Raw genomic sequence first — 27,802 nt, 5'->3', positions numbered from 1 at the left:
GCTTTTGGGTCCTCATTCACGCACCTGACAGAAGAATCCGACCAAGAATGGACCCAGCGACTTCGGATCCTCTCCACTCAGCCGTCGAGATCCAGGGAGCGATGCTAGGCAGACACGAGCAGGAATTGTCTGCTGCTCGACATGCCGTTGAGACCCTGGCCACCCAAGTCTCCAACCTCACAGAACAGGTTCACCATCTCCGCCTCGATCCACCGGCCACTTCCAGGGCTTTCGAATCTCCGGAGCCCAGAATCAATAACCCGCCGTGTTACTCTGGGGAGCCCACTGAATGCCGCTCGTTCCTCACCCAGTGTGATATTGTGTTTTCTCTCCAGCCCAACACTTACGCCAGGAGCACTGCTCGTGTCGCCTACGTCATATCTCTCCTTACTGGACGGGCTCGTGAGTGGGGCACGGCAATCTGGGAGGCAAGGGCTGAGTGTACTAACCAGTATCAGGACTTTAAGGAGGAGATGATACGGGTTTTTGATCGATCTGTTTTTGGGGAGGAGGCTTCCAGGGCCCTGTCTTCCCTATGTCAAGGCAATCGATCCATAACAGACTACTCTATTGAGTTTCGCACTCTTGCTGCCTCCAGTGGCTGGAACGAGCCGGCTTTGCTCGCTCGTCTTCTGGAGGGTCTCCGCGCAGAGGTAAAGGATGAGATTCTCTCCCGGGAGGTTCCTTCCAGCGTGGATTCCTTGATTGAACTCGCTATTCGCATTGAGCGACGGGTTGATCTTCGTCACCGAGCTCGTGGAAAGGAGCTCGCGTTCTCCGTTGCCCCCCTCTCCGCATCACTACCATCTTCCTCTGCCGGCTCGGGAGCTGAGCCAATGCAGCTGGGAGGTATCCGCATCTCGACTAAGGAGAGGGAACGGAGAATCACCAACCGCCTCTGTCTCTATTGCGGTTCTGCTGGTCATTTTGTCACTTCATGTCCAGTAAAAGCCAGAGCTCATCAGTAAGCGGAGGGCTACTGGTGAGCGCTACTACTCCTGTCTCTCCTTCAAGATCTTGCACTACCTTGTCGGTCCATCTACGCTGGACCGGTTCGTCAGCTTCCTGCAGTGCCTTAATAGACTCTGGGGCGGAGGGCTGTTTTATGGACGAGACCTGGGCTCGGGAACATGACATTCCTCTCAGACAGTTAAGGGAGTCCACGGCCTTGTTCGCCCTGGATGGTAGTCCTCTCCCCAGGATTCAGCGTGAGACGCTACCTTTAACCCTCACTGTTTCTGGTAATCATAGCGAAACCATTTCTTTTTTAATTTTTCGTTCACCTTTTACACCTGTTGTTTTGGGCCATCCCTGGCTAGTTTGTCATAATCCTTCCATTAATTGGTCTAGTAATTCTATCCTCTCCTGGAACGTCTCTTGTCATGTGAAATGTTTAATGTCTGCTATCCCTCCTGTTTCCTCTGTCTCTTCTTCACAGGAGGAGCCTGGTGATTTGACAGGGGTGCCGGAGGAATATCACGATCTGCGCACGGTGTTCAGTCGGTCCAGGGCCACCTCTCTTCCTCCACACCGGTCGTATGATTGTAGTATTGATCTCCTTCCGGGAACCACTCCCCCCCGGGGTAGACTATACTCTCTGTCGGCTCCCGAACGTAAGGCTCTCGAGGATTATTTGTCTGTAGCTCTTGACGCCGGTACCATAGTCCCCTCCTCCTCTCCCGCCGGAGCGGGGTTTTTTTTGTCAAGAAGAAGGACGGGTCTCTGCGCCCCTGCATAGATTATCGAGGGCTGAATGACATAACAGTGAAGAATCGTTATCCGCTTCCTCTTATGTCTTCAGCCTTCGAGATCCTGCAGGGAGCCAGGTTTTTCACTAAGTTGGACCTTCGTAACGCTTACCATCTCGTGCGCATCAGGGAGGGGGACGAGTGGAAGACGGCGTTTAACACTCCGTTAGGGCACTTTGAATACCGGGTTCTTCCTTTCGGCCTCGCTAACGCTCCAGCTGTCTTTCAGGCATTAGTCAATGATGTCCTGAGAGACATGCTGAACATCTTTGTTTTCGTTTACCTTGACGATATCCTGATTTTTTCACCGTCACTCCAGATTCATGTTCAGCACGTTCGACGTGTCCTCCAGCGCCTTTTAGAGAATTGTCTTTTTGTGAAGGCTGAGAAGTGCACTTTTCATGCCTCCTCCGTCACATTTCTCGGTTCTGTTATTTCCGCTGAAGGCATTAAGATGGATCCCGCTAAGGTCCAAGCTGTCATTGATTGGCCCGCCCCTAAGTCACGCGTCGAGCTGCAGCGCTTTCTCGGCTTCGCGAACTTCTATCGTCGTTTCATCCGTAATTTCGGTCAGGTGGCAGCTCCTCTCACAGCCCTTACTTCTGTCAAGACGTGCTTTAAGTGGTCCGTTTCCGCCCAGGGAGCTTTTGATCTCCTCAAGAATCGTTTTACATCCGCTCCTATCCTTGTTACACCTGACGTCTCTAGACAGTTCGTTGTCGAGGTTGACGCGTCAGAGGTGGGCGTGGGAGCCATTCTTTCTCAGCGCTCCCTCTCTGACGACAAGGTCCACCCATGCGCGTATTTTTCTCATCGCCTGTCGCCGTCGGAACGTAACTATGATGTGGGAAACCGCGAACTGCTCGCCATCCGGTTAGCCCTAGGCGAATGGCGACAGTGGTTGGAGGGGGCGACCGTTCCTTTTGTCGTTTGGACTGACCATAGGAACCTTGAGTACATCCGTTCTGCCAAACGACTTAATGCGCGTCAGGCGCGTTGGGCGCTGTTTTTCGCTCGTTTCGAGTTCGTGATTTCTTATCGTCCGGGCTCTAAGAACACCAAGCCTGATGCTTTATCTCGTCTCTTCAGTTCTTCAGTAGCCTCCACTGACCCCGAGGGGATTCTCCCTGAGGGGCGTGTTGTCGGGTTGACTGTCTGGGGAATTGAGAGGCAGGTAAAGCAAGCGCTCACTCACACTCCGTCGCCGCGCGCTTGTCCTAGGAACCTTCTTTTCGTTCCCGTTCCTACTCGTCTGGCCGTTCTTCAGTGGGCTCACTCTGCCAAGTTAGCCGGCCACCCTGGCGTTCGGGGTACGCTTGCTTCCATTCGCCAGCGTTTTTGGTGGCCCACCCGGGAGCATGACACGCGTCGTTTCGTGGCTGCTTGTTCGGTCTGCGCGCAGACTAAGTCCGGTAACTCCCCTCCTGCCGGCCGTCTCAGGCCGCTTCCCGTTCCCTCTCGACCGTGGTCTCACATCGCCTTAGATTTTGTCACCGGACTGCCTTCGTCAGCGGGGAAGACTGTTATTCTTACGGTTGTCGATAGGTTCTCTAAGGCGGCTCATTTCATTCCCCTTGCTAAGCTTCCTTCTGCTAAAGAGACGGCACAAATCATCATCGAGAATGTTTTCAGAATTCATGGCCTTCCGTCAGACGTCGTTTCGGACAGAGGTCCGCAATTCACGTCTCAATTTTGGAGGGAGTTTTGCCGTTTGATTGGGGCATCCGTCAGTCTCTCTTCCGGCTTTCACCCCCAGTCTAACGGTCAAGCAGAACGGGCCAATCAGACTATTGGTCGCATCTTACGCAGTCTTTCTTTTCGCAACCCTGCGTCTTGGTCAGAACAGCTCCCCTGGGCAGAATACGCCCACAACTCGCTTCCTTCGTCTGCGACCGGGCTATCTCCTTTTCAGAGTAGCCTCGGGTACCAGCCTCCGCTGTTCTCATCTCAGTTCGCCGAGTCCAGCGTCCCCTCCGCTCAGGCTTTTGTCCAACGTTGCGAGCGCACCTGGAAGAGGGTCAGGTCTGCACTTTGCCGTTATAGGACGCAGACTGTGAGGGCTGCTAATAAGCGTAGAACTAAGAGTCCTAGATATTGTCGCGGTCAGAGAGTTTGGCTCTCCACTCAGAACCTTCCCCTTAAGACGGCTTCTCGCAAGTTGACCCCGCGGTTCATTGGTCCGTTCCGTATTTCTCGGGTCATTAATCCTGTCGCAGTTCGACTTCTTCTTCCGCGATACCTTCGTCGCGTCCACCCGGTCTTCCATGTCTCCTGTATCAAGCCCGTTCTTCGCGCCCCCGCTCGTCTCCCCCCCCCCCCCCCCCCCCATCCTTGTCGAGGGCGCACCCATCTACAGGGTCCGTAGGATTTTGGACATGTGTCCTCGGGGCCGTGGTCACCAGTACCTCGTAGATTGGGAGGGGTACGGTCCTGAGGAGAGGAGTTGGGTTCCCTCTCGGGACGTGCTGGACCGTGCGCTGATCGAGGATTTCCTCCGTTGCCGCCAGGTTTCCTCCTCGAGTGCGCCAGGAGGCGCTCGGTGAGTGGGGGGGTACTGTCATGTATTGTCATGTTGTGTCTTTCTGTCCTTTCCTTTCACCCTGTCTCCCTCTGCTGGTCGTACTAGGTTACCGTTTCTGTCCCTCTTTCCCCCAGCTGTTCCTTGTCTTCTCTGACTACCTCATTCACCCCTTTTCCCACCTGTTCCCTTTTTCCCTCTGATTAGGTCCCTATATCTCTCTCTGTTTCTGCTCCTGTCTTTGTCGGATTCTTGTTTGTGTGTCTCATGCCTGAACCAGACTATCATCGTGTTTGCTGCAACCTTGTCCTGTCCTGTCGGAATCTACCTGTCCATCTGAGCCCACGTGTGTTCATCATTAAAGAAACTCTGTTTGTTAATTCGCTTTTGGGTCCTCATTCACGCACCTGACAGATGTGAGAGGTTATAGACCTATAGTCAGTATCCACATTTCAGGTTGACTACTATTCCATTTAACCCATCTGAACAGTGCAGTTCCCTTGACGTGACATATTTGACATATTTGAAGTCCCCGTCTTGTGACTGTTGAATTTCTTTGTAGAGCACCTCACAATCATCACACAGAACATAGCCGGCAATGCTATCATCCTCTTCTACCACTTCACCAAATCTTTCCCAAATATTACTGCTCTGGCCCTCCCCTCTCTTTAATTCAACTCTCCAACTCTCTTAACGTTTTCTGCCCAAGTTACCAAAAAGCATTTGCTGATTTTCAAGTATTTGGCACGCAAAGTCTACGGTTAAGCCCTAAAGCTTATAGGTTTATGCACTAATGCCAGATAAAAACAATGAAAGAAAAACCTAAATGTAGCCTGTAGATATGAATTGCACAAAAAAAATGTATGCAATGTTTTCTCTTCTTTTAAACGGCCCGCCACATACCACCTTCCACCAAATGTACACACCTGCATAGTCACAGACACACACGAACACACTCGCTGATAAACAACAACAAAAAATGAATTTGTAGGCCTTATGAACCAGGAGTGTCAGTTGGGTTCACAGTGATTTTATTTGAAGGTCTATGTCCCTAGTTGGAAAATGTGTGATAGCAATGGTAGCTTACTGTGTGTTATCACTCTTTCTTTCATCCCCACATCCCATTCATTTTTCCCATAGGGATTTGACCCTATGACAAACAGTGTTAGTATACATCAAGGCATTGCTCACGTATACCCTTTAATCATATCATTGGATACCTTTGATTCACAGTTATCCACCAGACACATATTCAGGTCAGCAGAACCTTGACCTTTGACCTCTAGGGGCATAATCAGAAGTAAATGTATGAATTACTTTAAAATTGATACATTTTAAACTTTGATTGACAAGTGGTTCTGAAAGGTCATGCAATTACCTTTAAAACGATATACAATATAACTCACTTTGTAAGCACCAGCTACAACTAATGCTTAAAAAAATGTCCATATTGGGCCATTAACATCAGAGCTGGGGCAGCTGTCTTTTTGGATTATGACTTTGGTGATAGAAGCATCAAATTGCAAACACAGAGCTAGAACAGGTTTCTAAAAAGATTTCTAGATATCCGGCCATCACAGGACTCACACATTGACCTACATTCCATTGATTTAGGTAAGTCCATTGGGGACTTACATGAAAACAGGCATTGTTCTATAGCTTCCCTGTGCATGTTACCATGTCAATCTGTATGTTAGATACGATGAATGACAAGTACAGTAGGCTATCTTCTGTGTGGTGTCAGTCAGAGAAAAGAGAAACGCTCTGCTCTCGTTGTCGACTTTGGACCTGTTACGCTGTGTGTTCATTTCATAATTACCACCCTGCCAGTAGCTGGAATACAAAAGGAAGGAATCTCCACATTGAGGATAAGCAATGGAGACTGCGCTGGTGGAATGGAATACTTACCCCATTCCTATTTGCGGTCTTCAACAGCCGGCGAATAGCCGTACATGGTGGCACTACTGTAAATGTGGACCTTCTAATTCGCCATAAGGGTCCTATACCGTAGTATAACCATGATTCACTATGATTCACCATGATTCACTAGCCCTCTGGAAGTACCCTCTTTGAACCTTTAAAGGCACCCCTTTACGGAGATACGGCACCTCTTAGCTTTTCACTGTCGAACACACGGCGTATGTTATGTTCTCCAGTGAGTCGGCAGTAACTTATGAATATGAAAAACGTAGCAGAAAAGACAAGTGGTCACCGCAACTATACGACACAATAAACATATTCTCAATTTGTATCCTTCTCTCCTCAATAGACCTTCCTCAATAGCCACCTCAATTTAGTGCTTCATCCAGTAAAATCAATGCATAGGCATTCGACCTGAACCCCCTCATATCTGTAGCAGGGGGTTAAGATTCCACCCGTAAAAGTGAAATTGCTCTTGGTGTTGTTGCTCTGTTGGCTTCATTACTTTGATGGGCGTGTGATTGTGTTGTATCTCACGACTTTGTCTTTCTGTTTGTTTTTTGTTTCCGCAGGATGGGCTCCCAGGGAGTTTGGAGATAAAGGGTATGTCTCCGTTATTCATTTCTTCCTCTCTCTCTCACCATACCTGTTTTTCTTTCACTTCCATGAATGTTATTGTAGAGGTGACAGTTATTGGGTAGTTGAGTAAAACGGTTGACAAATTAAACAGTTAGATAACGCACATTTCCATTGAATGAACAAGGAACATTCTGAAAAAAATCAACAGGCTTATGTTGTTTCTACGAAAAAGGATTTCAGAAGTTTAAAAGGAGAACCTGTGTGGTTGGTGGAGTGTGTTGCAATAACTTTGTTTCAAGAAGTCTACCAGTAGCCTTGGCTTGTGCGAGCTGGAACAGCTCATAAGGCTGGAGACTATCTCCTGTTTCTATAGCGTGAGGCAGCTTGATGTACAAGTACACCCCCTGGACAGGACACTAATATATTACAGCCTCTTACCCCCAATCTACACTATGTGAACAAAAGTATGTGGACACCCCTTCAAATTGGTGGATTCGGCTATTTCAGCCAAACCCGTTGCTGACAGGTGTATAAAATTGAGCACGCTGCCATGCAATCTCTATAGACAAACATTGGCAGTAGAAGTGCCTTACTGAAGAGCTCATTGACTTTCAACGTGGCACTGTCATAGGATGCCATCTTTCCAACAAGTCAGTTCGTCAAATTTCTGATGTGATGAATGACGTTTCACCATTTGGCAGTCCGACGGACGAATCTGGGGTTGGCGGATGCCAGGAGAACGCTACCTGCCCCAATACATAGTGCCAGCTGTAAAGTTTGGTGGAGGAGGAATAATGGTCTGGGGCTGTTTTTCATGGTTCGGGTTAGGCCCCTTAGTTCCAGTGAAGGCAAAACTTAACGCTCCAGCATACAATGACTTTCTAGACGATTCTGTGCTTCCAACTTTGTGGCAACAGTTTGGGGAAGGCCCTTTCCTATTTCAGCATGACAATGCCCCTGTGCACAAAGCGAGGTCCATAAATGGTTTGTCAAGATCAGTGTAGAAGAACTTGACTGTCCTGTACAGAGTCCTGACCTCAACCCCATTGAACACCTTTGGGATGATTTGGAACACCGACTGAGAGCCAGGCCTAATCGCCCAACATCAGTGCCCGACCTCACTAATGCTCTTATGGCTGAATGGAAGCAAATCCCTTCAGCAATATTCCACCGTCTAGTAGAAAGCCTTCCCAGAAGAGGCTGTTATGGCAGCAAAGGATTTGGGAATGTGATGTTCTACGGGCAGGTATCCACATGCTTTTATACCCTGATGAAGACAGCTTGTCTGTCAAAACGTTGAACATAAATATTTTTGCATCTGAGCTCCTAGAGTGTGCGGCTCTCCTTTATTTTTTTAAGTGTTCCACTCCGCTAGCCAGCACCTCGCCTAAATAGGTGTGCGCTTCTTTCGCCTCTAGATTGTCCACATACTTTTGGACATGTAGTGTATCTCCTTCATGCTCTGTGCCAAGCAGACACTCATCAGGTCCAATTTTTACAGTCTTTGGTATGACTAGGCCAGAGATCGAACTCACAACCTTCCTCAGGGCAGACACTGTAACCACAAGGGAACCTGTACATCAATAAGTTGTGGAAGATGAGAATCCTTCGCTGGGATATATCGACCAAATTGTTGGGAAGGGGAATTGGAGGTAGAAAAAGCACTTTTGCTTCACTGTGAGCAAAATGTCCCGACACAGGCAAGATAAGTAAGAAGTAAACAGGCTATCAAGACTAACATACTGTATTTACTGTTCTGGAGGTGTGTTGCAGTACGTACCACACACTGGTGGAACGGAATCGGAGTTCAGATAGTACTGCATACCTTTCAAATGGTGTTTGCCTGGCTGGAGTGCTAGATGGGTGGGGTTTGCTTTGTCTGGTAAGCATTTGAAAGATACTATTTGAACCCAGGTCTGATAGAAATCCACTAGTCATTCCAAAAGGCTTCTCTTTTAGGTTTGTACAAAGTACTTCAGAGAGGTAGAACATGAGTCAAACCACTGAAAGGGAATCTGCTCCCTCTGCCTTGCATGAAAGAGACTATCCTATCTACTTAGGCCATCAACGTGGATGTCTATCATTCACTGCAGTGTTGACCCCTTCTCATCTCTTTGAGGAGGGAAGGTGTGCAGAGTAAGCCCGGGGATTTGAATCTCAGGGAATGAGTTTGTCTTTCATATCCCGCTTGTCATCCTCAAAAAAGTGAATAATTATATGAGCAAACTAAATAAAAGATTACCATCAGGGGTAATGACATATATAATTCATTCTTTCATGGGTTATTCCATCTTCTCTTATAATGATACTTGTTAAAACTTTAGGCTACTAAAACTGGTATGATGGTTTATTTTACTTACAGTACCAGTCAAAAAATGTGGACACACCTACTCACCAATTTGTCTTTATTTTCACTATTTTCTACACTGTAGCCACCCTTTGCCTTGATGACAGCTTTGCACACTCTTGACATTCTCTTGACATTCTCTCGCTTCATGAGGAATGCTTTTCCAACAGTCTTGAAGGAGTTCCCACATATGCTGAGCACTTGTTGGCTGCTTCTCCTTCACTCAGGCCATCTGATGCAGCACTCCCTCACTCTCCTTCTTGGTCAAATAGCCCTTACACAGCCTGTAGGTGTGTTGGGTCATTGTCCTGTTGAAAAACAAATGATAGTTCCATGAAGCGCAAACCAAATGGGATGACGTATTGCTGTAGAATGCTGTGGTAGCCATTCTCGTTAAGTGTTCCTTGAATTCTAAATATATCACTGACAGTGTCACCAGCAAAGCACCCCCACACCATCACACCTCCTCCTTCATGGTGGGAACCACACATGCAGAGATTCTGTTCACCTACTCTGCGGGAAAGAAATCTCAAATTTGGACTCATCAGACCAAGCAAGTTTCTTGGTCCAAGCAAGTCTCTTCTTAATGGTGTCCTTTAATACTGCTTTCTTTGCAGCAATTTGACCATGAAGGCCTGATTTATGCAGTCTCCTTTGAACAGTTGATGTTGAGATGTGTCTGTTACTTGAACTTTATTTGGGCTGCAATTTCTGAGGCTGGTAACTCTAATGAACTTATCCTCTGCAGCAGAGGTAACTCTGGGTCTTCCATTCCTGTGGCAGTCCTCATGAGAGCCAGTTTCATCATAGTGCTTGATGGTTTTTGCGACTGCGCTTGAAGAAACGTTCAAAGTTCTTGAAATGTTCCGCATTGACTGACCTTCATGTCTTAAAATAATGATGGACTGTTGCTTCTCTTTGCTAATTTGAGCTGTTACCGAAGTATGGACTTGGTACAGTATTTTACCAAATAGGGCCTTTCTTCTGTGTACCACCCCTACCCTGATTGGCTCAAATACATTAAGGTAAGAAATTCCACAAATTAACTTTTAACAAGGCACACCTGTTAATTGAAATGTATTACCTCACAAAGCTGGTTGAGAGAATGCCACGAGTGTTCAAAGCTATCATCAAGGCAATGGGTAGCTACTTTGAAGAATCTCAAATATAAAATACATTTTGATTTGTTTAACACTTTTTTGGTTACTACATTATTCCATATGTGTTATTTCATAAAAAAATAGTAAAAAATAAAGAAAATCCCTGGAGTGAGTAGGTGTGTCCAAACTTTTGACTGGTACTGTGTATTACATGTTTTAAGCATGTATGGGTCGTTATAATGTCTTATTGCAAGGCTTATTGACAACTGACTTAAAATCGCTGTTATTTAATCAGGAACATTAGGAGATAATCCTGCAATGTTATAAAGGTGTAATATCCACTTCTGACACGTCTTACAGTGCATTATAACTGCTTCATAATGCATTATACCTGTCAGTGTCAAGTGTCACCAATACTTTCAATGTTATTATACAGACTCATAGATACAGTAGTAGTGTATATCAAGCCCAAATCACACTATATTTTGTACATTACTTACACTACATGACCAAAAGTTTGTCGTACATACATACATCTGATTCCAAAATCATGGGCCGTAATATGGAGTTGGTCCCCCCTTTGCTGCTATAACAGCCTTCACTCTTCTGGGAAGGCTTTCCACTAGATGTCGGAACATTGCTGCGGGGACGTGTTTCCATTCGGTCATAAGAGCATTAGTGAGGTCGGGCACTGATGTTGAGTGATTAGGGCTGGCTCGCAATCTGCATTCCAATTCATTCCAAAGGTGTTCGATGGGGTTGAGGTCAGTGCTCTCTGCAGGCCAGTCAAGTTCTTCTGATCTCAACAAGCCATTTCTGTATGGACCTCGCTTTGTGCACTGGGGCATTGTCATGCTGAAACAGGAAAGGGCCGTCCACAAATCGTTGCCACAAAGTTGGAAGCACAGAATAGTCTAGACTTTCATTGTATGCTGGAGCGTTAAGATTTCCCTCCAATGGAAATAAGGGGCCTAGTCTGAACAATGGCAGATTTGTCCGTCAGACTGCCAGTTGGTGAAGCGTGATCCATCGTTCCAGAGTATGAGTTTCCACTGCTCCAGAGTCCAATGGCGGCGATCTTTACCCCGCGGGTTGCTCAGCTATGGAAACCCATTTCATGAAGCTCCCGACAAACAGTTCTTGTGCTTACGTTGCTTCCAGATGCAGTTTGGAACCGAGGACAGACGATTTTGCAGGTCAGAAATTTGATTAACTGACTTGTTGGAAAGGGGGCATCCTATGACGGTGCCACGTTGAAATTCACTGAGCTCTTCAGTAAGGTCATTCTACTGCCAATGTTTGTCTGTGGTGATTGCATGGCCGTGTGCTCGATTTTATACACATGTCAGCAACAGGTGTGGCTGAAACAGCCGAATCCACTAATTTGAAGGGGTGTCCACATATTTAGTGTATTTTTCTGTAAACGTCAATACTTAAAAGAGGTGTTGCATTCCCCAGCAAGAAAACCAAATAATATCGCTGAAACAGAAGGGGGAACTAACAAAGAGTCACTGATAACTAAGTTGAAACAGGTGGGGTTTTAAGAGGGGTTCTGAAAGACACTCATGGGGGTGTCCACTGAAAGTTAACTAGTAACAACAACTGGACACCCACCATGAGTGCCCCATAAATTTGCCCAAGAAGTAGCAAACAAACGAAAAACCCACACCAAACCTAATGACAGAAAGTAAACCAAAAAGGTGAATAAAAAACAAAAGCAGGGAAGAATCAGGTTGTTTGTCTGGAAATCAAAATAGGGAGCTCTAACTAAAGGTGTTTAACCCTCCACATCTCTCAAGACAACTGCAGCACTGGGCCAGCCACTCTTAAATAACATCTGGGCTAGCCAGGTGAAATACCTTCCCACTAACGAGATGGACAAGCCAGTACAGGTGTAACATATACTGACTAACGAGGTGGCACCCATCGTTGCGCTCTACGTGCTAATGTGCTCTACGTGCTGAAAGTCTAACCTCGAAACGTAAATGGAAATACCAAAACCTGTAACAGAGGCCAACACACAGGTGATAGAGAGTACCTCTAATATCTCCTGTGCACAACATTACCCTGGCACTTAATCGTCCACCAATGTGGCACGAGACAACACAATACTACGGCATGACAAATGTCTTAGTGCTCTCCCACGGTGTCTGACAGATCCATCTCGTCTGACACTTTGTCACCTTTGTAATGTGGAGAACCTTCAACACGCACGCACACACGCGCGCGCACACACACGCACGCACGCACGCACGCACACACACACACACAGTCAATGTCAGGAGGTAGAAAGGTGATGCAGTGACCAAGATTTCTGCCACTAAGTGTTATGCAGGGTTGGTAATGGATGTCTCTCAATTTTTTCTCTCCACCTCGGGAAGGTCAAAGCTGAAATTGTAGAGGGGGCATTATCATAAAGGGCGGTCCCCAGCTGTCGGCTTCGATTCGGTTTTATGAACCCTTCTTTGGCATCCTGGCATCTCTATACTGGTACCCCGTCTAATTCCAGATTGAATTCAAATGTCTGGGAGTCCGACGGATGAATCTGGGTGTGACAGATTCCAGGATAACGCTACCTGACCCAATATGTAGTGACAACTGTACATTTTGGTGGAGGAGGAATAATGGACTGGGGTTGTTTTTCATGGTTCGGGCTTGGCCCCTTATTTCCAGTGAAGGAAAAGCTAAACACTCCAGCATACAATGACATTGTAGACAATTCTGTGAACTTTGTGGCAACAGTTTTGGGACGGCCCTTTCTTGTTTCAACATGACAATGCCCTCATGCACAAAGCGAGGTCCATACATACATTTTTTTGTCGAGATCGGTGTTTAAGAACTTGACTGTCCCGCAGAGAGCACTGACCTCAACCCCATAGAACACCTTTGGGATGAATTGGAACGCCGACTGCGAGCCAGGCCTAATCGCCCAACATCAAGTGCCCGTCCTCACTAACACTCTTGTGGCTGAATGGAAGCAAGTCTCCACATCATTGTTCCAACGTTGAACGTCTTCCCAGAAGAGTGGAGGCTGCTATAGCACCAAAGGCGGGACCAACTCCATATTAATGCCCATGATTTTGGAGAAAGATGATTGACAAGCAGATGTCCACATACTTTTGGTTATGTAGTGTATCGCTGCCATGTTTTAAGTCATGCCCCCGTCCGTCCTTGACTTTTCCTAAATCATTTAATTTAACAAAAGTATGTTGGAAGAATTTCAATATCACAAACAGAATTTGTGTTATAAGTAGTTTTTAGAGGATGTCATTTTTGTCCCCAAGTGCCACAAAGTGACTTTTTCAAATCCTCCTATAGAGTCACATGCAGGTAAGATTTGGGAAGGCCCTTAGATTTTTTTTAAATATCAGAAAGAGCCGATTGAGGTTTCCAAAACACTTACCCAAATAAATCTCAGAATTGAAGGGGTTAGCTGCATTTCATTGCGCTCCGTGTTTGGAGCAGATAGCCTACGGCAACATGAACTAATGAAAATGCTATATTGTTTTTTTAAATAATAATGTTCGCTCACAGTATACTGACGTTACCCAAGACCTTCTTAAACACAACCAAAGGATCATTTGAAATGTATTTATTAGACTGTTAGAATGTTTGAGTCAAAATGACTGCTCATTGGCTTAAAGGGGGGTCCCGTGAGGCCCGATTTGTCTAGCGTTCATGGTTATTTGAAGTTATGAACAGTGCAAAACAGGAAGTTAAAACCTTTCGTATTACTTATTGCTATAGCTAGTGCTAAATTGGATCAATTGGGATATGCAAATATTTTTCAGGTCAAATGTGTAGTCAAATCCAAAGGAATTAATCAATTGTTATGGTGACCTTATATGCCCTAGCTACAATATTTTGAGACTCCAGTTCAATCTTCAAAACAGTAAGTTAAGAGTAATTGGATAGACATAACATATCATCACAGTACACAAAGTCAGTTTCTATGCATGCTGTTGTCTCACACATTTTCAGACTGACAGATTGTTATATATTTTACATTTAGTCATTGGTTCGTGGTGCACATAAAAGAAATTAAGGACAGATTCAGAATAAACCAAAATGATGTCGGGCTGGAACGGACAAAAATGGACAGAATACACCCATCTCATGCCAGAACGCAGTGTAATCGGAGTACCAAATGAAGCCTGGGACCATATCAATATCTCTGGCTGTTCGGCTTGGTACAAAATACCTTGGGATGTTGTCAGGAAAATGCCATTTGCAGGAGTAAATAGGCTATCCCAACTTACAATATTGAAAAGCTGGTGGAACGTACATTTCAGATATACATTATGTCCCAACTGCATGACATTTGGCGCATTCAAAGCCATGCTGTGGTACTATTTGGAACAACAACAACAACAAATCTGAACTGGAAGTTGCAGTTACTCCCTGAATAACAATCAGAGAATCCTCTCGGTTTGTTGCTGTGTCAAATGTAGTTTACCTTCTGTTTTGAATTCTACATAAAAGCAGACATAGTTTTTTTTAAGTTACCTGAAATCAGAGTATACATTCCTCTATCTGTACTACCATCTGTACAACAAGTAACAACTTTGATATAATGATATTATCCTGTTACTTTGTATGCTCAGCATTACCACTGCCACCACATCCCAACCCTACCCCAGACTCTGGTACATTTGAATAATTCAAAGGTTGCAAACATTATCCCCTAAATTGTATATTAATCCTAAAATGATATGCCCCCGCCATGAGACTGGGTTACACTTTTAATAACTTTGCAGCACAGCAGTATGTAAGAGCGGAACATTGAACATTTTGCAGTGCACTGCACTTTCCTCTGACAGACTTATTGGCAGGAAGACTCCCTGTTGTTTTAATCACATCCCACAGTCTCCCAATGAGTTAAAATGTAATAGCTTCCATAAGTCTTAATCAGGTTACCGGGAATTAAGATTCACAGAGTGTAGTATACTTTTATTAGCACTCCGTTATGGAGAGAAGTTGAGAAATCGCCTGAAGATATACTGAGCAGTAAAGAGGCCTGGGGTAAGAGTTGGATGATGTAAGGCGCTCTCATGGACAACAGTGACTCTTTGACCGACAAAAACCCTAGTGGACAGATGGGCATGTCCTAAATACTAGTTAAAGCTGCCTCAATAGCTTGCCTTCTCTATCTGTAATGTACACACAGTAGCTCGTACTGTAGATGCACTTGAAAAATCCTTGTGAATCAAACCATACATTTCCAATGGTCTTGTGGGAGACACATGTGTGGTCAACGGGATAATATGAAAAATCTGAATGAATGCTAGAGTGAATGCTAAAGACGAATGCTACAGTGGCTAATGTTCCGATCATAGTAGGCCAAAGGTCACCTTCATCAGAACTATTCCCCAAAAATATGGTTTGACTGATATTTCCTTATTTAAATCTCTATTGTAACCCCAGGATAGGATTCACTCTACATGAGAAAAGTCAATATTTGCATTTGTTGAATATTCATGGGTGTGAATCCGGTACAGGAGGGACTGTACACTTTAAACAAAAGGATTCTGTGTTTCTAAGGTAATGTGTGCAGGGAGATTACATATTCATTGAGAATGGGATGGTGTGTGCATAGACATGAAACTAATTAGCAACTCTCGAGGTGTTTTTCAAACTTCCTGGAAATTTCACATGGCAGAATGAGTGTTGAAATGCAATTGTTGCTGTTGACAAATCAAGCTTCGATTGATAGCCATTATCATCTTGCTGACTGACTTTCTCATCGTTATATGGTGTCCATATTAGGACAGCCTAATAATAGGAGTCAGGGCAACCCCTCTCATTTTGGGGGCCCTACAGAAAATGTAGAATGCCTTATCTCCGCCCAATTGTAAAAACAATATTTTTTCTCTCTAATTTTGCCATTTGGGAGATTTTTTATTTAAAAAAAAACTAATTTCATGCAATTCTTCAGATTTTGCAATTGGGCGGAGATAATTTAGAGTTTTCAAAGGTAATATCCTATAATTCTACACATTTTGCCATGACTTTTGACTAAGTAACTATGAAAATCCACTGGGTAAAATGGGTCCATATCAGGGGATATCTTTACATGTAATGTTGTTGATATTCTAGAGCAGTGGTCACAAACCTTTTTTGAGTCGAGATCACTTTCTGAGTCTCAATGCAAGCTGAGATCTATCGTTCCTTTTTTATTTAATTTTTTACATTACTTAAACTATGTCAGCCAATGCAACATTAACCTATTAAAAACAGTACAGTCGTAATTAGGTTAGGCCAGTAGGCTATTGGCCCAAAACATTATCGCTGTATATTGGATTTGCTTGAATTGCCCTGCTGATGCATTGTTGTTCTTCTCAGAACGTAAAAAATCTCCCTTTTCTCTGCTGACACTGACCAAAAAGGGACTCCTTTTTCCAGCTGATGGCAAAACTTGCACGGCATTTTTTCTGCCTCATGCACAAATTCATGTTGTTATTGTTATGACTAGAGACAGTGAAATATTCCTCGATATTAAAAAAGACCCAAGCAGATAACAATAACAACTCAAACCTATTGATACACTCTCCTACTTATTCATTGCAGCTTAGTGCTGGTTGTAACGCGAGTGGAAGCAGGGAGAAGGCACATTTTATGGATTATAAAAGTTTGAATAGAAAGTGTTGACAGTGCTGAGTAAAAACTTAAACATTCGTTGACAGTCTCTGTCTCTAGTCGTGGTTTTAAAAGTTAAGAAATCTTACAGTATCACCTTTGCTGTAGCTGCAGGCATGATAATCTGAGTCATCCGATTGGCCAGCGGTAGACCTATAGTGCCCTTGATTTTCTCCCTCCAGGCCCGCTGGGAAGGGAGTTTATACCTTCAAACGTATGAAATCATTCCAAATGGGAACACGTCGCCTACCCGGCGCTCGGGGCAGCTGAATCGGGTGCACCTACTGCCAACACCGCGAGAGGAATTAAAAAAATAGGAATGCAAGACCTATCAGTGGGTTTTTTACAGAAATGTTTGGCGATCGACTAGGAATGCTTTGAAGATCGACCCGTCGATGGCTATTGACCAGTTGGTGACCACTGTTGTAAAGAATACAGACCATTTCCAATGCATACAGTATTTTGAGTTTTATGGATATGCACCATATCCTGACACTCTGAATCCAGATGTGTCTTTTAGACATATATGATATTGGGATTACTCCGAATTACCACACATGGACATTTCCAAATGCCGGATATGGACTCATTCCATATCCAGAGATTTGTGAAATCCTATTTCCTCTCTTCCTGTTGACAAAAACTGACTATATACATAGCACATCTGTGTTTTCTCAGCACATTCAAGATAGGAAGCTACTGTATATTAAGTCCAGATATGCATCTCTTGGCTGTGTTCTTGATATGCTTTTGATATGCTGAAAATAAGAACGATTTCTGATGCAATTCTGAGTTTTCAGCATAATAATCAATAATACATTTTGGATTCCCTCCAGATATCATACATGGTATGGCCGGACATTAACTCATTAGATATCCTGAAATAGGCCAATGTGGACATCTTATTACATCTTCTTTTTTTTTTTTCTAGGTTGACAAATACTGACAGTATAGTATATTTCCTCAGCACATACAATGCATATGCTCTTGGCTGAGGGCCATATCAGGATTTTGATTTGCTAAATAAGGACAATTTCTGATGTGTATTTGAGGACATGCTCAATAATTTGACAAATATTAAGTCCATATCGTTCTTTTTTTTTTTTATTCCCTCTGTTTAAATGCATGAGCAAAGTTCCAACTGTCATTGTTTTATTTGGGCAGCTCAAAATAGTTGGGGCTGAATTGATGGGGCTGAACTGGCAATGTAGAAACAAAGAAGTGAGAAGCTGAACTGACAATACCGCAAAGAAGTTAATGCTAAAGCGAGTAGCTAGTTTGAGATGTTGTATTTATCTTAGTAACTGGAATCAAGAACATTAACTCATTTGGCCAGTGGCCAGTAGGGCTAGCTAGCTAGGCTCGATAGGGAGGTAAAAGTTACCTGGTAGCTTAGCTAATTTAGCTAGGAACCTAGCTAACAAATAGCAACATTACCTTCCCCTTTTTTTTTTACCCCCTATCAAACATCAAGGTAACAGCTAATGTTTGAAAACATTTAGACAGATTTTGTATTACTGGTTAATATAAGCTAACTAGCTAACGAGCTGCTCACTAGTTAACTATTAACTTGGCTAGTCACAATTAGTTTTTTTCGTCATGAATGAAGCAGGCAGACTAATGTTAGCTACCTTGTGGTATGATGAATATTTTATTGCAATATTGACACAATTTAGATTTATGCATTGAAAGTTTGGAGTTTATCACAGACCAACACTCTGCCCCCACGTTGGTTCTGGACTGTGAGGGACCGCCGCTGACCACCCAATCTGCCGTCATCTCATTGTCCATTATATCAAACAGGGCAGGCAGGGATATTAACATTGAGAGTGCGCAACTGTAAAAATAAAAAATAAATGTTTTTCAAAGTTTCAAAGTTTGGCCTACCTTTGCATCTTTCCAGAAAACACGTGTTGTGATTGGAGCTCTGGATTTGCTATGCTGCATTCTTAAAATAGAAATATCAGAGATGTTCCTTGGAGATTTGATTAAATCTGATGATGCTTGCCTTTCCATGCCTTGTATAGCCTACTTCTGAATATAGTGCAAATGTATGCTCAGATATGTCACCTTCACGTGTTAATGACAACAGATATGATACATTTCTGAAAACATGTGGATTATTTCATGCCTGAGTAGAAAGGCTTAAGTATGTCAGATTGTGACACATACTTGCTTACAAATATAGAAGCGTGTGCACGTGCATCATGTGTCTTGAACATATCTCAACCCCAGATATCTCCCTGGGCTCATACGGTAGCAGGGAGATTTCGGAGGCTGGATTGGAGAAATGTAGAAACTGTCCTGTTACGGAGCATATCCTAGCCCCGTATATGAAATGAAGGACATGCGTATATGGATCAGGTTTACTCCTTTTATCCAATAAAATGTCAGATATCCGGAAATATATAGATAAAGACATCCCATGATGTTGACCCTTTTTGACCAGTGATCAATGGGGGCCCCCTTTAGGTCAGGCCCACTGGGCCAGTGCCCTGCATGCCCGTTTGGCTTAGATGCTACAAGGCTTAGATAGCTGGCTAGACTACCTTACTAGCAATCCAGCTCAAAAAATGTGGCTAATTGAGTGACTGTGAATGACTGACATAAGAGGAAAACTGCAGATGCACTACCAAATTTCGAAATTACACCTTGTGTGTTCAACTTTTCTAACTCTCAACAATAAGTTGAAACCCCGACAGAGCCCCCTAGCGTTAGCGGGGCCCCATATGCAGCGCTCCAATATTAAGGAAGTTTCGAGGTTCTGCTCGCCTGATTTAGAATAGCTCATGATAAGCCTGTAGACTATACTATTTGCCAAGAGAGTTTTCATCTATATTTTTCTTAACTGTCTACTTACCACCACAAACTGATGCTGGCACTATGACCACACTCAACGAGCTGTATAGGGCCATAAGCCAACAAGAAAATGCATATCCAGTTCCAGCGCTCCTATTGGACGGTGATTTTAATGCAGTTAAACTGAAATCTATTTGACCTTATTTCTACCAGCAAATCACCTGTGCAAATAGAGGGGGGAAAAACTCTAGATCACCTTTACTCCACACACAGCTCTCCATTTGGCAAATCTGACCATAACTCTATCTTCCTGATTCCTGCTTACAAGCAAAAACTCAAACAGGAAGTACCAGTGACACGCTCAATTCGGAAGTGGTCCGATGAAGCGGATGCTAAGCTACAGGACTGTTTTGCTAGCACAGACTGGAATATGCTCCGGGATTCATCTGATAGCATTGAGGAGTTTAACACATCAGTCACCGGTTTCATTAACACGTGCAGCGACGACATCGTCCCCACAGTGACCGTACTTATATATCCCAACCAGAAGCCAAGGATTAAAGGTAAACATCTGCACTGAGCTAAAGGCTAGAGATGCCGCTTTCAAGGAAATAGACACTAACCCAGACGCTTATATGGAATCCTGCAATGCCCTCCGATGAACCATCAAACAGGAAAAGTGTTAATACAAGACTAAGATCGAATCCTGCTACACCTGCTCTGATACTCGTCGGATGTGGCATGGCTTGCAAACTGTCCCGGATTACAAAGTGAATCCTAGCCACGAACTGCCCAGTGACACGAACCTACGCTCGCATAGAGGCAAGCAACGCTGAACCATGCGCGAGAGCATCAGCTGTTCTGGAAGACTGTGTGATCACGCCCTCCATAGCTGATCTGATTAAGATCTTTAAACAGGTTGACATTCACAAGGTGGCACAGCCAGACGTATTACCAGGATGCATACTCAGGGCATGTGCTGACCAGCTGGCAAGTGTCTTCACCAACATTTTTAACCTCTCCCTGACCCAGTCTGTAATACCTACATGTTTCAAGCAGACCACCATAGTCCCTGTGCCCAAGAACGCCAAGGTAACCTGTCTAAATGACCCCTGATCACTTACATCTGTAGCCATGAAATGCTGGTCATGGCTTACATCAACTCTGTCATCCCAGACACCCTGGACCCACTCTAATTTGCATGCCGCCCCAACAGATCCACAGATAATGCAATCTCTATTGCACTCCAACTGGATCCTGGATTTCCTGACGGGCCGCCCCCAGAATGTGAGGGTAGGCAACAACACATCCATCATGCTGACCCCTGACACAGGGGCCCCTCAGGAGTGCGTGCTTAGTCCCATCCTGTTCACCCACAACTGCATGGCCACAAACAACACCATCATTCTTATTGACAATGACGGCCTAGGAACAGTGGGTTAACTGCCTTGTTCCGGGGCAGAACAACAGATTTTTACCTTGTCAGCTCGGGGATTCGATCTCTAACCTGCTGGCTACCTGCCCCCCCAATGATGACACGACGGTGGTAAGCCTGATCACTGACGACAAAGAGACAGCCTATAGGAAGGAGGTCAGAGACTTGGCAGTGTGGTACCGGGACAACAACCTCTCCCGCAACATCAGCAAGACAAAGGAGCTGATCGTGGTCTATGTGAAACGTAGGGCAGAGCATGCCCCCATTCACAACAATGGGTCTGTAGTGGAGCGGGTTGAGAGCTTCAAGTTCCTCGGTGTCCACCTCATTAAGGATCTATCATGGTCCAAACACATCAACACAGTTGTGAAGAGGGCATGACAACACCTCTTTCCATAGACTGTTCTCTCTGCTGCCGCATGGCAAGTGGTACCGATGCACAACCAACAGGACCCTGAACAGCTTCTACCCCCAAGCCATAACACTTTTAAACAAGACTGCTAAATAGCTAATCAAATGGCTACACGGACAACCTGCATTGACCCTTTTTTGCTCTAACTTTCTGCTCTGACTCTATGCACACACATACTTACACTGACACCCCAACACACACACACACACACACACACATCTCTGAAGCTAAGCAGACCAACCTTGTTGGTCCTTGGATGGTAGACCAGGTGCTGCTGGAAGTGGTGTTGGAGGGCCAGTAGGAGGCACTCTTTCCTCTGGTCTAAAACAATATCCAATGCCCCAGGGTAGAGATTAGGGACATTGCCCTGTGTAGGGTGCTGTCTTTTGGATGGGATGTTAAATGGGTGTCCTGACTCTCTGTGGCCACTTAAGATCTCAAGGCACTAAGAGAAGGGATGTTAACCCCAGTGTCCTGGCTAAATTCCATCATGGCCACCTTATCATCCCCAGCTTCCTCTTGGCTCATTAATCTCCCCTCCTCTTCCCTGTAACTATTCCCCAGGCCGTTGCTTTAAATGTGTCCTCAGTCAATTTCCCTGGTAAAATTAGGGTTAAATAAAACATTTATAAAACACATGTACACACACCTACACACATCACATACGCTGCTGCTACTGTCTATTATCTATCCTCTTGCCTAGTCACTTTACCCCTACCTATATGTATAGTACATACCTACCTCAATTACCTCATACCACTGCACATCGACTCTGTATTGGTACTCCCTTTATATAGCCATGTTACTTTTGCTCATTAGTTTTATTCCTTATTCACTGTGTATTTATTCCTCGTATCACTACTTCAATTTTTTATTTCATTTTTTATCTTATCTTTACTCTGCATGGTTCGGAAATGGACCCGTAATTAAGCATTTCACTGTTACTCTACACCTGTTGTCTACGAAGCACGTGACAAAAACATTTGATTTGATTTTATTACATCTATAAGATCAAACAGACCAAGAGGTTTCGAAGACCAAGAGGTCTACTTTTAAGTGATGATACTCTTTGTATGTTGACACATGTACATTTCTGGCCAACGACATCAGGCGAACGATGTATGGGATTAAACAAAGATTCATTATTCATTATCATTACTCTCAGTGATCAACGAAGGACTGTGGTAGGACTACTTACAATGGAGGCCATACGGATGGATTGGTGATAAGGTTCTATTCACCCCCTCCCCACTGAAGGTCAACACTGTAATTATCTTGAAGGACGACCCTAGATTTTGGCCAATAATTCCCCCCATAAATGCATTATTTATCTTGGCACCAAGAGTAGATCAGGATTCAAGCTTTAAAATTAGTTCTTAAGTAGCTAGACTTAGCGACACAACTCCGTGGCTGAGAGGGCGAGAATCACGTTTCTGTAATTCTACAGTGGTTTTAGTCGAATGTCTATTCATAAGCATTCCTCAAGAGGAAATATCTCAATTCACTCTCTCCAAAGTTGGATTAGAATGGCCACGAAGACAACATAGTTGTGGTGAAATGAAAGTAGGGAGCTGTGCAAAGATCTTGCGTCACGAGAGATGAATAAGGCTCTTAGGTATGTAACTCCTCATGTACCCCCCCCCCCCCCATCCCCCTGATTATGCTCCTAAACTCATTTTTTGTGATTATTATAAGGCACCTGCTGAGCATAAATACAAAGATCCAAATGACGGAGTCGGAACACATGTTCCTGGTTGTATAACCCCAGTCCCTACAGGAGCTTAGTTTTCTCGCCTTCATCTCATCAGTAGTCATTCTGTGACTCATTTGTTTCTCGACACATGGATGTTTCCCTCCAAAATAAGTAATATTCCTTGGGCGATTCTGACAAGGCACTAATCCATTTATGCATTCACAATGCTTTTGACTTGGGGCAGTGAGGATGCAGACAACCATAAGGGCACTTGGTTCTACATCCTGCTACTTACTGTATCTATAAATTAATCAACAGAGAAATCTAGGGATAAATAAATAGGTAACCCTCACTTTTTCAAGTTCATCTCCCTTTATCTTCCTATCTTAATGGCTGCATCCTTGCCCATCTCAAGGCAAAGAGCAACGGACAGAACACTTAAAGTTTTTTATTTTAAATTCTAAATAATGAATGACCGGATTGGATTTGTGCTCATCCTATCGGCAGCACTCTCTGTGTCGTCTGGACTCCTAGAAACTGCATTAAAAAAGAGCGGACAACATTGCAGGCTCTCACTTTTTCTTAGGTCGCCTCTGGCTTTTTGAATAGATGCATATTTAATTTCCCTTCTGTTTTTTTTCCCATTCAGGTCAATGGTTATGGAAGTTGTTTGATCCAACAAGAAACAGTTACCACCCAAGGATTTTTTGTTTTGCCTTTTCAAACACACCTCTGTCAATCACCTCTGTTTGTTTTTTTGCTTGACATGGCTTCAGAGTCTTGCAAGGCTAAAGCCTGACAGTCATGTCTTCTATGTGTTCTATTTCAAGATAACACTGGAAATCAGAAATGCTGGAAATCAGAAATTATTTGTATTTGACAGAGGAAAAGCTTCAAGTCTAATACAACCTTGTTTTTTTGTGAACTTTAACCCCCCCCCCCCCCCCCCCCCGAACGCAACCTCCCCTGCCCTCCCCTCCCCTACAATGACCAACAACACCCCCCCGTACCACCCCTTTCTGTGGGCCTGAAAGCAAAGAAAAGTCTAAATGAATATATCTAATTGGCTTGTATTCAAGATTCAAGGTCCTATCATCATTAAGTATGCAAAACATTTTATATTTTAATTCATGCACTTAAAAATCTATTTTGTAACTTTGCCCCAGAAGCATCTAACTGCAGCGCACTCCCACATCATATGAAGGAATGTGCCTACCTGATTTAGGGGACATAGTGAACAGTTTGGGCCAGTTTCCTTGGTGTTAAATACAGTCTGTGAATAAAGTTCAAATGTATAAATTAATGGTTTGGATTACAGGATGCCAAGGTCATATTTATTCATATTCTGTTCCAATTAAAGGGTTGTTCAGATTCAATCTGTGAACAATACTTTTTTAATGGCTAGCTCAGAATATGAGCTTTCCAAAAGGTGTTTATATATTATTGAGATCAGTTATTTTGGGAGCCCATCATTGGATGGTTCAGTAGTTGAGTTTTCCGAGGGACTCCATACGCCAGCATAGAAAAAGGGAATTGTCTGGTAATGTGTACGTACTGTATCTTTCAAATCTTGGAATGTTCTCAAACCATTACTGTCCATGATATCGGTAAGGATACAGATTCCACATTTGAGCAATTAGGGGGATGCAAAAGGTCACCCTCCAGATCACAAGGCATTATTGTGAAATATTCGGGCATGGGCATGCCATTTTCATTCTATTGTCTTTCAATTTTGCGGCAAATAGTAATTGTGCAAGCAATAATAGGGCCAAAGCATAGTTTACATCGTTTAAGGGATATATCAGTGAATACCACCTCTTCCAAGGCAATAGGAGACACCATATTTCTCTCTATAGTAGGCCAGAGGGCAGAAGAATCTTATCTAAACCAATTTAGGATTGGGCGAAATGCTAGTGCCTGGAAATACAATTTAAAGTTTGGTACGGATAGTCATCTTACATCTGTCCCTCTTTGTAAATGTGCTAATTTTAAAACTTCATCTGGGATCATTTACCTTGCCATATATATTTTCAAACCGCACTATGATTTTTTTTTTGCCAATATCCAGAAGGGTGAGCCATGGGAAGCATTGAGGTACATAAATTCAGCCGTGGCAATATATTCATTTTGACAATAGATATTCTGCCGGTTAAAGAAACAGAGATATTATTTCATGAACTGAGGTAGGAATGAAATTATTTTAGCATTCTGTTAACATTTCTGGCAATGGTTTAATCTAAGGAAGGAACCTTAGCTACTACCAAATATTTATAATGGGAAAGGATTGGAGATGGGGTCCTCCATTGGGTCTAGAGAGGCATTAGGGCTGATTTGGTAAGATTCATTTATCAGAATTGATCTATGATCTTCATTGCGTTTGAGAGCGATTGGGATACAGTTGAAGTCGGAAGTTTACATACACCTTAGCCAAATACATTTAAACTCAGTTTTTCACAATTCCTGACATTTAATCCTAGTTAAAATCCCTGTCTTAGGTCAGTTATGATCACCACTTTATTTTAAGAATGTGAAATGTCAGAATAATAGTAAGGAGAATGGTTTATTTCTGTCAGATGTGTGCGTACTGGTAGTGAAGTCAGGTGCAGGAGAGCAGAGATTTGTGAACAGGCGCACACTTTATTTAGGCAAAAGTGCAAAACGTGTAAAACAGTCACAAGAATTATGTTTAATAATAAACCTCTTCATGAAAATAACACGAAAAAAGCAAGCCAGTCTGGCTCATCAACAATACACACGTAACACAAACAATCTTGCACAAAGACATGATTGGTAACAGAGGAATAAATACATGTAGATTGATTGGGGAATGAAAACCAGGTGTGCAGGGAACAAGACAAAACAAGTGGATACATGAAAAATGGAGCGGCGATGGCTAGAAAGCCGGTGACGTCGACCGCCAAACGCCTCCCAAACAACGAGAGGAGCTGACTTCGGCGGAAGTCGTGATAATTTCAGCAATGATTTTTTTTCATCACATTCCCAGTGGGTCAGAAGTTTACATACACTCAATTAGTATTTGGTAGCATTAACTTGGGTAAAACGTTTCGGTTAGCCTTCCACAAGCTTCCCACAATAAGTTGGGTGAATTTTGGCCCATTCATCTTGACAGAACTGGTGTAACTGAGTCAGGTTTGAAGGCCTCCTTTCTCACACACGCTTTTTTTAGTTCTGCCCACACATTTTCTATAGGGTTGAGGTCAGGACTTTGTGATTGCCGCTTCAATACCTTGACTTTGTTGTCCTTAAGCCATTTTGCACAACATTTGAAGTATGCTTGGGGTCATTGTCCATTTGGAAGACCCATTTTCGACCAAGCTTCAGCTTCCTGACGTCTTTAGATGTTGCTTCAATATATCCACATAATTTTCCATCCTCATGATGACATGTATTTTGTGAAGTACACCAGTCCCTCTTGCAGCAAAACAGCCCCACAACATGATGCTGCCACGGTTGGGATGGTGTTCTTCGGCTTGCAAGCGGTCCCTTTCTCCTCCAAACATACCGATGGTCATTATGGCCAAACAGTTCTATTTTTGTTTCATCAGACCAGAAGAGATTTCTCCAAAAAGTATGATCTTTGGCCCCGTGTGCAGTTGCAAACCGTAGTCTGGCTTTTTTTTGGGCGGTTTTGGAGAAGTGGCTTCTTCCTTGCTGAACGGCCTTTCAGGTTATGTCGATGTAGAACTCGTTTTACTGTGGATATAGATACTTTTGTACCTGTTTCCTCCAACATCTTCACAAGGTCCTTTGCTGTTGTTCTGGGATTGATTTGCACTTTTCGCACCAAAGTATGTTCATCTCTAGGAGACAGAACGCGTCTCCTTCCTGAGCGGTATGATGGCTGCGTGGTCCCATGGTGTTTATACTTGCGTGCTATTGTTTGTACAGATGAACGTGGTACCTTCAGGCGTTTGGAAATTGCTCCCAAGGATGAACCAGATTTGTGGAGGTCTACAATACTTTTTCTGTGGTCTTGGCTGATTTGTTTTGATTTTCCCATGATGTCAAGCAAATAGGCACTGCGTTTGAAGGTAGGCCTTGAAATACATCCACAGGTACACCTCCAATTGACTCAAATGATGTCAATTAGCCTATCAGAAGCTTTGAAAGCCATGACATCATTTTCTGGAATTTTCCAAGCTGTTTAAAGGCACAGCTATCTTAGTGTATGTAAACATCTGACACACTGGAATCGTGATACAGTGAATTATAAGTGAAATAATTTGTCTGTAAACAATTGTTGTAAAAATTACTTGTGTCATGCACAAAGTAGATGACCTAACCGACTTGCCAAAACTGTAGTTTGTTAACAAGATATTTGTGGAGTGGTTGAAAAACAAGTTTTAATGACTCCAACCTAAGTGAATGTAAACTTCCGACTTCAACTGTACGTTGTCTAGATACAGTAAAATATTGTCTGCATATAATGGGGCTCCCGAGTAGCGCAGTGGTCTAAGGCACTGCATCTCAGTGCTAGAGGTGTCACTACAGACCTTGGTTTGATTCTAGGCTGTACCAGCCATGATTGGGAGTCCCATAGGGCTGCACACCATTGGCCCAGCGTCGTTGGGGTTTGGCCGGGCTAGGCCGTTAT

The 27,802-nt window shown here is 43.8% G+C and overlaps 1 protein-coding gene across 1 annotated transcript in view; it reads left to right on the top strand.

Moving 5' to 3' along the window:
* LOC110505137 (follistatin-related protein 5) overlaps positions 1-27,802 on the top strand; it is a 164,467-nt gene that overhangs the window by 32,504 nt on the left and 104,161 nt on the right. Inside the window, exon 3 of the mRNA XM_021584136.3 lies at positions 6,759-6,789. Coding sequence (XP_021439811.1) covers positions 6,759-6,789 — 31 coding nt within the window. The remainder of the gene's footprint in view (positions 1-6,758; positions 6,790-27,802) is intronic.

Source organism: Oncorhynchus mykiss, chromosome 25, assembly GCF_057628025.1.
Source record: "Oncorhynchus mykiss isolate SJ-2025 chromosome 25, ASM5762802v1, whole genome shotgun sequence".
NCBI lineage: Eukaryota > Metazoa > Chordata > Actinopteri > Salmoniformes > Salmonidae > Oncorhynchus > Oncorhynchus mykiss.
The sequence above is the reverse complement of the archived record's forward strand: the minus strand, read 5'-3'. Positions and strand labels throughout refer to the sequence as shown.